We start from the raw sequence: 14799 nt of genomic DNA on the forward strand, positions 1-14799 counted from the left end.
CAGACCCCCAGCATCCACACAAAAAGCTGGGAATGGTGAGGAGTGTTTGTAACCCCAGTGTTGTGGGGGCAGAGGCATGCAGATCCCAGATACTGGCCAGTTAGTTTAGACAACTGGTGAGCCCAGGTTCAGTAAGAAACCCTGCCTCAAAGGATAAGATGAAGCAGAGGAAGACAGCTAACTTCCACCTAACTTCTGACTGGCTTGCTTCCCAAGGTTTCTCAGCTTGCATACAACCCTAGACCACCTGCCCAAGACTGACACCACCCACAGTGGTTCAGTCATCCATCCTGTATCAATTATCAATCAAGAAAATGCCTATAGCCTGTCTACAGCCCGATGTTATGGAGGCATTTTCTCAACAGAACTTCCCTCTTTTTTAGGTGTTAGTTTTTCGTGTCAAGTTGACAAAAACTGACCAGCAAAGCCACCCTATGCGGGCATGGGAACTGAGTACAAGCAGATGGAATGAGCCACCCTCACTAAAATGCGAGTGAGTGCTGTCTGCCTTTTGATATAAAGAGGCGGTCATTTTAACAGAGTGTTTTTGACAACTCAAAGACACTGGGCCAAGATCTGTCAGTCAGTTTTGTTTGAACAATAAATTGGTGACTAAACACCACATATGAAAAAACACTCTCCACATAATTCAGCGAAGGATAATGCAAAACAAAATTTCTAAAAGAAAAATGCTGCTGGAAAATGACAATGACAAGTGAGACTGGATGCCACTGAAGCAGTGAGCCCAGGAGACACAGGCTGGGGAAGGCAGGAGCATGGATGATAGAATGCTGATCGCTCCCTACTACGACAAAAGCCTAATGAGACTTTAACTGATTCTACTCTTCAATAAATTATAATAAATTAATTTCCAGCTTTGGGGAAATGTGTCTATAATTCTCCAAAGTATATATTATGAAAGCAAGACGTCCAGATTTTGGAAGAAAGAGCAATTGGACAAAATTAACAACCCAGAATGGCTTTGTAATCTTCTAAATGTTGTCCTGGAAAACTGTTATCTACGCTGCCGAAGCAGCACAGCCCAAGACGGACGGATGGCACCTTGCCCACAACGGCACAATAGCTGAGATGCAATTACTGGCTTTGTGGAAAAGAAAAGAGGCCGGCTGTCATAAACCTCAAAGCCAGAACACTTTGCTGTTTTAATGACTCTAAATTATCCCAACAAGCAGCGGAATGAAAATCACTCAATTAGCCGAGAGCTCAACTTGGAAACCATCGGCGCGCTTTGTGGAAGTTGAGGCTTACTTTGTCCATGCCTTCTTGGAAAGGGACAGGATTCTCTCAAAATTTGTAAGAGAGCTTTCATGCAATTTCAGTCTGATGGTTTTCTTCTCTGTGGATGCCTATGTTTAATTCTTTAGGACACGTGATTTTCACTAAAAGCTTGTGTGGGTTGGCTTTACCCACGTAGGATTTGACACTGGAAAACAAGGCAGCCACTTGCTTATCTTAGTAGGCTGATATGACACGGATCAAAATATCATGACCTTATTCCGGGCTAAAAAAATCATGTTGGGTAATGACATCACAAACATTTTCTTGCAGTTATTTTGCCAAACTATATTAAGCATAATGCAGTCAAGATTTTTTATAAGCTGTTTTTTTTCCCATGAGCACTGATTAAAAATGGTTATTTCTGTTTATCCATTGCAAGCAAAGAAACTCCGTGTCTTAGATGCAAATGATGCAGGCCCTTTAACCTCCACCACATACTCCTGGCAGGTAGAGATTCAAGGACAAATTAATTTTCAGTGAAAGGTTGAAGGAGCACTCAGCCATCAACTGCCGACAATGTCCCTACTGAATACTCGGCAGGTCACTTGGCTAGAACTTGAGTAGGAAGCTGGTCGAGGAAGTCTGGTAGTAATTAGCCCTTGGTACGTTACACAGGGCTAAACAGCTCTAACTTTTTATATAACTGAAATCATTGAACACTATTTTTTTATCCCACCACATTGAAGAGGCCTGGTGAACTCACATATGTGCAATCAGGGTCTTCATAGAAGACTTTGGAGGACAGCTTCTCACTCCATGGAACACAGAGCCTGAGGCAAGGATTGCTGTACCCACTGAGCAGACCCCAGGCCAAGAGAAATGCTCTCTGTCCTCTCTTCCACCCTCACAGCCTGTTGCCACCATTTGTTCTAAAGCTGCGAGGTGGTAAATCCAAGTGAGGTAGCACACAATGTCTGGGAACTGCCCAGTGCACCATTTGACAGAGGCTGTAACTTCAGGCTGGGCCAAAGCCTAGCCAGTGCATGTAGAAAAGGAAGCAGTTTGTGGGAGGGGCAAAGCAGGAAGGTGAATTTCTTTCATTTCTCAAGTCACATGACAACGTTCATTTCTGAACATATAAACTAACCAGGATTGGAATGCTTTCAGTTTTGTTTAATGTGTGTGTGTGGTATATGGTGTGTGCATTCATGTGTATGTGTGTGTGTGTTACAGACACATGAGTGTGTACATGCTTTAACCCATGTTTGTGTATACAGAGGTCAGAGGACGATGTCCCATGGCTTCCTCTCTCACTCTCCACATTTTGCCTTCAGACAGGTCTCTCGCTGAACCAAAGCTTGCCATTTGCCTAGGCTTGCTGACAACGACCTCCCAGAAGTCACTGGCTCTACCCTCTCAATGCTGGAGTGACAAGAACATTCATTTATACACACAGCTTTTTATGTGGGTTCTAGGGATTTGAACTCCGGTCCTCATGCTGGCACAGCAAGTGCTCTTATCCCTGAGCCATCTCCCTAACCCTGGGATGCATTCGGGTTAGTGACCATTTGCTGGATTAATGGGTGATGCTTCTTTCTGTCTTGATACATATTTAACATTTTATTGTTTTTTGATCTCACTTTCATAAAAGCATACATTATAGTTTGGATATGAAATGTCCCCCAAAGACCTGTGCATTAAAGTTTTTGTTCCCTGGCTTTGGTGCTCCTGGGGGTGGGGGTAGAACCTTGAAGAGATAGAGAGACCATTAAGGGTAAGTCAGGTGATCAGATGTGCCCTTAAAAGTGATTTTGCACCCTTTGCCCTCATATCCTTTCCTCTCTTTCTTTGCTTCCTGACTCCCAGGAAGTGAGCATTTCTCTGCCTTCTGCTCCCTACCAGGGTGTTTTGCCACACACAGAAGCCCCGAGGCCAAGTGGCACCTGACAATGGACAGAAGCCTCAGCAACCACGAGCCAAAGAAAACCAGTTCTCCTTGAAGGTGAGTCTTCTCAATGTGTCATAGTATCAGAAAGCCCGTGTGTGTGTGTGTGTGTGTGTGCGTGCGTGCCTGTGCGTTTGTGTTTATGCGTGTGTGTTTCAGAAAATAATATGCACGCTGAAACATCAAAATAATCTAGGGCCCTGAAAGAACCAGAGTTCATATTTTGGTTTTCACCCTTCCACAGTTTTCTCTGAACTCTCTTCTCCTTTAGAAACCACATTATTGACTCCCCTTATGATGGCTGAGGAGGAAAGAAGGACCAGGCCTTTGAAGTGACAAGCACAGATAGCCCCGTGAGCCCCTAAACTTGTTGCAACAGTTCTCCACTGCCCTCTCCCCCCACCACATCCTCTTGCTCTGTCATGGGAGAGGCCTCGGAGGTCCCCATCCTCATGCCTCTTTGTTCCTCCAGCCTGTGCTCTGGCCAAGGGTGGAAAGCTCGGTCCCTGCATGAGACTTCTTCTATTTTCTTAGCTCTCTCCTCTCATCATCCCCGAGGGAAATGTATTAGAGAACACCAGGAACCTAAAGGAAATAATAAGTGGGTCAGAGGTGAAGCAAATGTCACTCTCCTCTGATGACCTCATTTCCATTCATTAAATGACTCCAGCACATTAGGGCAAACACCAGCCAGTTCCAGTGTAGCAGAAAATTGCCTCCTCCTGGGAAGCTCGCCTTTTAAATATGAGGAGCAGAAAGGGACTTTTCACATATCCAAGAACAGAAAGCTAAGCATCCGCCTTAGCCACCATCTAATTAGCTTTTGCAACTCTTAGAATGTCCGGTCACCTCCCCATCCACTTGAATACCAGCCGAACTTTCTCAGTCATTGTGACGCCAGTTTGCAGCTCTCCTCATTCAAATTCTTCAATGTGGTCTATCCAGGTAGTCACCTTAAGTAACCGCTCTGGGATGATCACCTCCCTACAGGACGGTTAATGTAACCTGTGGGACTGACCTTGCTGATTCTCACACCCCACCTGGCCCATGCAGGTAGGTACATGACCACCTCTAAATCCAGTGTGGTCTCCTGGAATAACTACCTATCTGATTTAAAGTCACACACCCAACAGTCCCTTGGAAAAGGTACTTGGACAACACTGGATCCAACAGAGGCATTGGCCCTTGAGTTCTCTTTCTCTGTGTACTTCTGACTTTGTATATATATGGCCTTTGGGTGTGCCAGGTATCCCTAGGATGTATAAGTAGTACACTATTGCTAGCGTGTGTCTCTCCTGATGGTTGAAGAATGCTGTCCACCTCAGTGAACCTAAATAAAGTGTGGGGAGCATGCTATGCCCTCTACATCTATCGCTGTCTTACTCACACTTAACCACCCGGGGGAAAGCCATGGCTAGTTTGGCAGGAGCCTGACCTAGACTCCAGACTGGCTCTGCTATCAATAGGCCTTCTTTGACCAATGAAAGGTGAATACAATCACATTCTAGAGCACATTCTAGATCATCACCAACATCACGCTGCCCTTTGCTGCCGTCAACGTTATGATTAGAACAAGTGAGGCTGTTCCATTAGCTAGATCCTGAAACAAAGAAGACAAGGAAAGCAGACCGCAGCCGATCCACAGCTGCCACGCGATGCAAGTGAGAAGAACGGTCTTGCTATCATAAAACCACTGGGACTTGCGGGTTTCTTGTCATTGCAGCAAAAGCTACTTAATTCAGCTACAAATCCACTGACACCTCGATCATATCAGTCTTAATCTAAAATCCCACGTATTTACAATCAAAAACTGTTGGAAATAATATGTAAAATGACCACAGTCACTTTCTAAAAGAACTGAGGCTGGAGCCAATATACTCTTATAGGAATAATATCATTCTTGTTAGTATTCAGAAGGCCAACTGGCCCTGGGCATGTTTTGGTGCTTCTGGGCTCATCTTAATTCCCCCACACAATGGGGTTTTCATTCTAAGTTTTTGTTCTGTGCCCCGGAGAAATCTGCAAAGCACAGACACTAGACTTCTTTTCAGTCACACTGGAAGCTCACGCTAGCCCCATGATCCACTCCCCCCAATACACACAGACAAAGACAACTAAAAAGCCTACGCCAAGTCCAATCTCGTCACACCATCCGGAAAGCGCTCAAAGGTTATGGGCTCTTGCTATTTCCTCTAAACTTGATTTGAGATTTAAAAAAAAAATCATTAGTAGTAAAAATCTTCAGCCAAATAAATCGTCAGAGCCAGTATTTCAGGACTGAAAGAGGGTGACGGATGACAAACCTAAGGAACGCCTAAAGAATTACATTTGGGTATGTCACTTTTGGAAAATGAAATAACACATAAACAAACATGTCTCGTCCACTCAATTCCTGGCTGGGAGGCAAGAAAATTTTTTTAGTGCTTATTCATTTCAATAAGAAGATATGTAAGCCACGGGTCTGGTAACAGTACCAGTGATGCTCGAAACACCCTGAATACAAATTATATACACACACGATTATAAGATATTAAGTAAAATATAGTGTCATATTAAATATACATACATGTATACTTTGGATTTCATCTTAAAGGACCCCCCTCAAAAAAGATTTAGTTAGTTAATTAGCTAATTAGTTTTATTTTTTTTATTCTTTTTTACTTAAAATTTCCAACTGCTCCCCATTTCCCATTTCCCTCCCCCTCCTCCCACATATTGCCCCCTCCCTCCGCTCCCCTCCCCCTATCCCCACTCCACTTCTCCTCCCCCTAGTCCACTCCCCCTCCCTCTCGATACTGAAGAGCAGTCCAAATTCCCTGCTCTACAGGAAGACCAAGGTCCTCCCACTTCTATCTAGGTCCAGGAAGGTGAGCATCCAAACAGGCTACGCTCCCACAAAGCCAGTTCATGTATTAGGATCGAAACCTAGTGCCATTGTCCTTGGCTTCTCATCAGCCTTCATTGTCCGCCTTGTTCAGAGAGTCCAGTTTCAACCCATGCTTATTCAGTCCCAGTCCAGCTGGCCTTGGAGAGCTCCCAATAGATCAGTTCCACTGTCACAGTGGGTGGGTGCACGCCTCGTGGTCCTGATTTCCTTGCTCATGTTCTCCCTCCTTCTGCTCCTCATTTGGACCTTAAGAGCTCAGACGGTTGATCCAAATTGGGTAGTTTTAGTTTATTTTTGAGATAGGGTTTCATTGTGTGGCCATAGCTATTCTGGAACTCACTTTGTAGACGAAGCTGACCTCAAACTCACAGAGATCCACCTGACTCTGCCTCCTGAGCACTGGGCTTAAAAGTGTGCACCACCACTGCCTAGCTATTTGATTGTTTATTTCTAATTGTGTGTGTGTGTATATACAGTGCATGTGAGTACACGTACATGCAGAACCCAAAAGAGAGGAAGTTGGATCTCTTGAAGCTGGAGTTACAAAATGTGAGCCACCTGACAGTGAGATTTGAACATGGGTCTTCCTCAAGAGCAGTACTTGCTTTTAACTGCTGAGCCATCTCCCCAGCCCCAAGTAGTTTTTTTTTCATTGTTACTTTCAGAGTGTAAATTAGCACAGTATTTTCTGACCACTGTGTCTCATGCTACACTGCCTACAAAGAATCCTGTTTTAAATTAAACAAAGGGTTGCCTGGGCTATGGCCACGTCTAGTTGCTTTAGCAGGATGAGAACAAGTGATCGATGCTCCCTGTTCAGCTCCCTGACAGCCCATCTCAGAGTCACGATGCGGCTGTCAGTACTCACCAGACGTTGGGTAAAGATGGAAACGTCCTCTGTGCGGTTGTCAGAGTTCGTCTTCAGCAGCCTCCCAAACCTAGGGGAGCTGACAACTGTAAACGTTATGGTTCTGTTTCTCGCCTTGTCATCGTTGGTCACAGCTCTCAGGGCCTGAGACGAAAGTGGCTTCGTAGAACCTAAGGTTCAAATCTTCACATAAGTACAAAGCACACAAAGGTGGTCAGCTCCTCACGTGATCTCTCTAGACTTGTGAGAACTGCCGGGAGAATGCACCGTTATGAATGGGAGTGCTAGCTATTATCCAAACTGACCAATGGGGCAGGGAGGCTAGTGTTCCCTGGGACATCTTCTCAGGGGCATGAATTGCCTCTGAACCCCAGGAAAAAAACAGCTCCTCAGAGCTTCTCCTCCTATCATGGTCTGGAATCTATTTGATTCCCTCGAGCAAAGAGTCCCTGCCAAGACCTCTGTGGCTTAGCCCTGGGTATGTAAAGAAGGATCTGATTGTGTGCTGCTGGGAACCTAAAAGACTGTGGTTCCTAGGAGGGTGGGGGCTGGCTCGTAAGCAAGCACAAGGAACATCCCAGGCCTATACCAAAGGCTGTGTGAATGGCAGGGTTCTGGATGTGGAAGGATCATCCTTGTGGGATGAAAAGGCTGAAGGTTTCAAAGCTATCTTCTGGGACAGAATCCTCCCTCATCCCTCTCTGACATAACCTCTCTGAAAGGTCTTTAGCCTGCGTCCTCTGCCTAGCAGCCCTCAGAGTAGGTCCTTTGTAAACTGCTTTTGAATTTATCAATAATATTAGTAAATAATAACTATTATAATACATAACCATATAAATGAAATATTTATCCAATAATAACTAAGCCTCCTACACAGCATCCATTTTGTTTTCCTTCCTTAGCTTTGTAGTCTTGAACAGGAAGGGCCACCATATTTGATATTTAACCACATTAGATATTTGATAGTTCCATGGAGAAGGCAGCTCTGGGTCTGGATAACTTCCAAAATCTCAAGGACCATTCTGAGTTCTCATTCAAAACACCTGAACCTCTGAACTGAACACGAGGCTCTTGTGGTGAAGGGGGTGAGCCCGTGGAACCCAGCCTCAGAAACAGGGTTCTGCCTCAAGCTCAGGACCTCACACAAGTTCAGCTGCTACACAAGTCCCGTGTGCTGCTCAGAAGTTCTCATATGTCCTTCTCATGCCTGCTCAGCCGCTTTCTGGCTTCCAGAGCTGTCAATCAGGGTTAGCGGTCACACCGGCATGCTGAGTGCATTGTTTCTGTGCCCGTGATCAAAGTCATAACTGGGGCTCTCCTCCGATACCTGACAAGTTTCCTCTTACGTGTATTATGTATAGCCCCTGACCACCTCAATATCCAACTTCCCCTGTCCCCAGCTTTGGAACACCCCCTCCCCACCTTAATTAGTCTTCTTATAAGTGACCCTATTTGATAATCCAGTTCTTCCTTTACTTCCCAGGTGATCTTTAGGGGACAGGAAGTAAAAAGGGGACTCTTTAAAATATGACGGACTTTTGTTCCTAGACAAAGGATATGAAATCATTTGTTGAGCCTCCCTCTACAGCAGGTGGCTACTTACCATAGTCAAATGAGGATGTCTACCTGAATGTGTATATCAGATAATAGATACAGAAAGCATGGGGGCATGGAGATGTCTCACGGGGGAAGAGTGCTTGCTGCCAAGCAAGAGGACCAAAATTTAATCCCTAGAACCCATATAGTGTAAGGAGAGAGTGACCTTTGATATCCCACCACACGCACTCTATTGTGTGTGGCACACACACACACACACACACACACACAAATGTAATTTAAGATGTTTTTAGAAAGAAAATGTGATATCTACACAGTAGAATGGTAAACCCTTCAGCATATACTACAAATCCCTTCTTCTTTCTCTTGGTTCCTCCTACAAGGGACAGATGGGTTACTGGTGTCATTTCCTCTCTTTCATGACAAGAAGCTGAAGCACAGGATTCAGGAAAATGATCTTTTGTTGGTGAACGGCTTGACTCTGAACCTACAGAAGCATGCCTCTACAGCATGACCACAAAACTTTCCGGGTTAATCCCTCCAACACCAGAGACCAACATACCTTGAAAAGGAGCCAAGTAAACAAAAAAAAATCTACAGCCTAAGGCCACAGTATATTCCAACATGCCACCACTAAAGTTAAACAAACAAAATCTGTGTAGAATTCAATGCGAAAAACTCTTACAAAACCTTTTCTTGGAGAATAAATCACAGAGAAGGCAACAGAACACATGTCAATTAAATCTACATAAATACCTCCCATATATACATATGTGTTTGTATATATATATACATGTGTATATATATGTATATATATATATTCATGTTATACACACATACCTATTTTACTAAGTTCACAAAAAATATTTTATTTAGAGTAACTGTTAAAAACTGATTTTTCTGGGTGATGGTGGTGCATGCCTTTAATCCTAGCACTCAGGAGGCAGAAGCAGGTAGATCTCTATGAGTTCGAGATCAGTCTGGTCTACAGAGTTCCAGACAGCCATAGCGACATACAGAAATCCTATCTCAAAAAATTAAAACCAAAGCAAAAAAAACCTAAATAACGAAAACTGACATGCAAATTTGGCAAAGCATAGACGCGATAGTGAGTCTGAAAGCATTCACAACTCTAATGCTTGTTTTGTATAAGTATCAAGCCAGGGCTGAGTGTACACAGGAGCCAGCACAAAAACTTCCAAGTCTGATGAACTGCAAAGGAAATTCAAATGGTACGGTGTGGACCAGATGTGAATTAAATTTCTTAAAGGTTTAATTTAATTTTCTTTTGGGGGGGATGTTACTAACTTAGGCCAGGTTGCAATACTTCACCAACCAAGGAGATTAAAACATGGAACGTTGCTACATTGTTGTGGCTATTAACTTGCTGTGTATCCCCCCCCCCCTCTTGTGCATGTATCAATATATCAGTATGATTGGGAAACAAAATGAACACCTACCCCGATGTCCCTTTCTCAGGGAACTGACATTTCTACAGGAGACACCCTGGGATGCTGCCCCACACATACAGGAGAGGAGCTGCTGAGTACAAGCTCTAGATCTGGGATCAGAATTGCTGTGCTGCCTGTAGGGCTTGAGACTTCTGTCAGCTATGTGACGCTGAGACCTCCTGAGCCTTGTGTCTTTCACCTGCCAATGGGGATGTTCAAAAGCTGTGTTTCATATATACCATTTCACTTAAATTTTTTTTTATAATAACCCAATGTGGTAATTAAAAATCTAAGTATCAGTAGCTGAACATCCAGCCTATAATAGGAATAGATTTTTACTCCTGCAACAGCCCTAAAATAAACCATGCTTCTACAAAACAGCAGACTTGCCCCTGGGATTTGAGAATATGGAAGTTCTGAACACATGGTTCTGCGTGGCTGGCATAGGATCTCTTACATCACAGCCAGGGGCAAGATGCAGCGTGCCTCTTTGCCCTTCAAGGGACGTGGCATAGCAAGATGAGGATGGGAACGCTCAAGGAAGATACAGAACATGGATGGCATCGATCATCACCTTACTGCTTCACACAGCAGCGGGGACAAAGAGCCCTCGGGGCACTGCTGAAGAAGCCCTGGGAACAAGGTTAGGTGGATCCCTAGAAAGGGGACAAGGTGACAAAACCACAGGAATCAGGGTCATGCTAGGTAACTCGAATATACAGCTGGTGGCCCCTGCTACTTGGGAAAGCTATTGCAGGAAGAAAAGAACAAAACAGGGGAGGCATAAGGTCCGCCTGAACTCTAGGACTGCGAGTACCACAGCTAGGAGATTCCATCACACATCCCTGCTACTCAAGAGGAATGGATACGAAGATTGTTCCTCCTGGCCACGAGCTGGAGCAGGAAACAAGGCAGGGTGGAGACACAGGCGACTAAGAATATCAACTGAACTAACAGGGTAGGGAGGGCTTGGGAAAGTGAGGCCAACATCTGAGTTCCAGCAGGGAGCTCTTGAGATGCACACAGGCTGGGCTGCGGTTGATGTAAGACTTGCTGGAAAAAGAAACAGTTACCAGGACTGCGGCCAATAATGCACAGAAGACTGTAAAACCTGTGAGTTTTATATGATCTTCCGAAGGTCAAAAAGGAATTTGGCTGCTTTAATATATTTTTTCCGGCTACAGTGATTCGGTAAAAATTCGCCAGAGACTCAGAAGTGTCGGAGCTAGTGTCTCTGTCTTTCCGCTAATACGGCTGTCATTAATTATTAAACCAGACGATGCTGAGCTAGATGAAAGGTACTTGATCTTTTGCAGCAACCACAATTACCCTAGCTTTGGAATTTTAAAAATAGATTACCATGTTTTTCCGATTACTGAAATGTAGCTGATTATTAGTTTTTTAAAACACTAAATGACCTCCTAATTGCCTGGGGGAGGGGGAGAATTGTAGAGTTTCAGACTTACTGGGAGAGAAAATTCACAGAGCATGGAAAAAATGTTGTTTTCTAATAGAAGAATCCTAGGTGACATATCCCTTGCTGCATTTGGAAAGGTTCTTTCCACAAACTTAAAAGCTGAGGAAGCGCAGAACCTAAAAATGAACATTTAAGGGCTGGGGATGCCACTCGGTGGCAGAGGGCTGCCTAGTTTAGCCCTCAGCATGGCCACCATCACAATAACAACTAACAAGACATCAGCAGTTATTGTAAAAATAATAGTGGACAAGTGTCATTTTCCTTGAAGTCAGCTTTGGAAGCAGGAGGGCTCGCTCCACCCCTTGCTGGCAATTTGTATTCTTTCCTCCAAGTGACAGAGCCTGCCAGCTTCCCAAGAACATATTACCTGGCTCATAAGCACTGAAATACTGGTACAGCCTCCAGCCCTGTGGATCCCAAGCTAGTTCCACTTTAAGACCAACTAAGATTTTAAAAAAGGAAACAAGATGGCTCAATAGTTCCCAGCACCCACATGGTGACTCACAATTCTGTTACCCCAATTCCATTCCAGAGCATCTGATGCCTTGTTCTGACCTCCGCAGACACAGGCATGCACATGGTGCATAGACAAACACACAGGCAAAACACCCATACACATAAAACAAAATATATAAAACTAAAAACATTTTAGACGATCCAGTCCCAGTCCGGAGACTTGCAGGCAATTTGTATAAAGTGAGAGGCAGGCACTGCTGCTATATTTAGGATTGCTGGCTAGCTGGACCATAATTAATAAAATCACCAGGGTCCTTTTCCATCTATATTAGATTGCTGATGTCTGTTCCTTTTCCATCTGTATTTGATTGCTAATGTCTGTCCTTTAAATAGGTTATAAAGTGCAGGACTGCCCTAGCCTTTCCTTTTTCCCAACATTCAGGCCATCTTGAGATGTTATTGTTTCCGTCTCAGTGTTTTTTTTTTGTTTTGTTTTTCGAGACAGGGTTTCTCTGTGGCTTTGGAGCCTGTCCTGGAACTAGCTCTGTAGACCAGGCTGGTCTCGAACTCACAGAGATCCGCCTGCCTCTGCCTCCCGAGTGCTGGGATTAAAGGCGTGCGCCACCACCGCCCGGCCGTCTCAGTGTTTTATTGGAAATAAGGAACCCCAGCTTTCTCTCTCTTTCCCTTGCCATTGTGCAGATCTTTCCTTTTTCCTAAGAGTGTTTGCCAGAGTGGGTCACAGCTTCTTCTGTATCAGTCTGGCTTAGATTACTGGCAAACAGCCGCTCAAACCCAGCACTAACAGAAAACATGGGCAGGCCCCAGGTGCTGCAGATGACCTTCCTACTCACAATGCAAACAGTCTGAGGTAAGTTAAAGAGACAAGGGATGAGGTTCAGCTGGTGAATGCTTGCTTAGCATACACAAGGCCCTGGTTGACCCAGGAACGTGTAAACTAGGCATGGTAATGCAAGCCTGTAATTCCAGCTCTTGGGAAACAGGTGGGAAGATGAGGGGTGCAAGGTCACCTGTTCAAGACCAGCCTGGGCGAAGGGAGATGTAGCTCCAAATACATAAATAATAAGAGATTTGGGGTCTGTAAGGACTCTATAAGAGGGGGAAGTACAAAGATAGTAAAGACAGCCCCTCCCATGAATCCTTCGCACTGCCCTGTTCCAGTCCTTCCTCTTCCAGGGAAGAGGCGAGGGGAGAGATAGAAAGGTTGCAGAGTGCCAGTCTTGTCTTGCTGCTGTCAAATTTCTGCTGGAATTCCGTGGGGACGAGGGACTTAATAGAAGTAGCTAGAGCCCTTCCACAGTAAGGGACATACACGTGGATTTTCTGAACGAATAGATAGGAAAACACTCCACCACCATCCCCAAACACTCCCTAAGCCTCTTACCTGGGAAGATGCTCAATCCTCTGTTGACTTCCAAGCTAATGATCAGAGCTCGGGCGGTGACGCTAAAGATTTGCCGAGGTGCGAAATTCAAACCGTCAGTAACCTGGAAATTAAAGCCTCCTGACATTGCGCCTTCAAAAGAAGAACATACACTCTGGTCAGTTTGATTATCCTGAAAAAGTCACATACCTTCACCCCGTCTCCCTCCATGGTCCCCCTGCAAGTGAGCCATAGCAATTGGTAGTGTGTGAATGAGCCATTGAGCTCACTAGATCAAATGATGCTGCATGCCACATACATTTGGATTCACAACAGTCTGTAGGACTGTGGTCCCATAGACTGCATCACCCCCAGAGATGTCACAGCCTGCTTAGTTTGTGTAAGGATGCTCCACGGTGTCTGCACACAGATGAAATCATTTCTTAGACTGCACCCCTGACGTTGAGTGCTACTTGATTGTATTATTGACAAGAAACAACATTAAGACACATCTACAAAGGTTAAAAGCCAGATTCCCTTGACCTCTGACACATTAAAGCAAAGCACAGATGTTACCACTGAGAAATTTTTGAAAATTAAAAAAATGCTCATCACCTGTATTTTATTATTTTGAAATCAGTCCATATAAATAAAGTAATGCATGTCTATAACCACACAAATAATTTTTGAAATCTTGAGAAAGCTTTATACTGAAAATGAAAACTTAAGGGAAGGGGATATTTAGCATCTTGCAACTGCTACAAACCGCAACACTTTTAATGGAATATGCAAAAGAGAGGGTGGGAAGATTGCAGCTCAACCCTGCACAAGGAACTGTAGGCAACACAGATGCTGAGAGCTGGAGAAGCAGTCTTTCCCAGGGAAGAGCACACTCACTGGCTACCCAATACCAATCAACCAGCCCTGAAAACATAAACACAAACATACACACATGCACCTAACAATGAAAAAAAGGGGCCATGAACTTGAAAGGGAGTTGGGAAGGGTATACGGGAGGTTTGGAAGGGAGAAATGGGTAGGGGGGTGGAGATATTTATAACTATACTATAATCTTAAAAGATAAGAGAAATTAACAAATAAATATCCATATCAAGGTAACCATGTTCTGAGTGCAAAGAGAAGGAAGGGAAAGACCTGGCCTCACTTTTGTTAAGGATCTGCAAGGAGATCACACTCTCACCTCTGTCAGAGACTAGTAATGCCGGTAAAGTGGAAAATTAACTTATGTACATCGCTGACGTGGAGATGGACCTGCATCGATCCAATTCCCCACGGTGCTTTACCAGTCTCTACTCAGGGAGACTGGTGTCCACATCCACATCACTTTTTGAAAACGTCTATCTAGCAGTAAATTAAAAGCCTTCATGCCCTTACAGAATATACTAGGTAAAATGCATCTTTGTTGCCCAGGGGGAAATAAGGCAAGGAAGGCTATATGGTCAGACTGCAGTAATGTACAAATACTTCCTCATTAACACAGATTGACAGGAGGTCGGTTGATACTTGACATCTTT

The 14799-nt window shown here is 44.3% G+C and overlaps 1 protein-coding gene across 1 annotated transcript in view; it reads right to left on the bottom strand.

Moving 5' to 3' along the window:
* The window catches only part of LOC130887611 (chondroitin sulfate proteoglycan 4-like), a 57487-nt gene that overhangs the window by 9148 nt on the left and 33540 nt on the right, over window positions 1–14799 (bottom strand). Inside the window, exons 7-8 of the mRNA XM_057790137.1 lie at window positions 13286–13417; window positions 6940–7109 (exon numbers count right to left, since the gene is read on the bottom strand). Of these exons, the coding sequence (XP_057646120.1) occupies window positions 6940–7109; window positions 13286–13417 (302 nt within the window). The remainder of the gene's footprint in view (window positions 1–6939; window positions 7110–13285; window positions 13418–14799) is intronic.

Source organism: Chionomys nivalis, chromosome 15 (assembly GCF_950005125.1).
Source record: "Chionomys nivalis chromosome 15, mChiNiv1.1, whole genome shotgun sequence".
In the NCBI taxonomy this organism is placed as follows: domain Eukaryota; kingdom Metazoa; phylum Chordata; class Mammalia; order Rodentia; family Cricetidae; genus Chionomys; species Chionomys nivalis.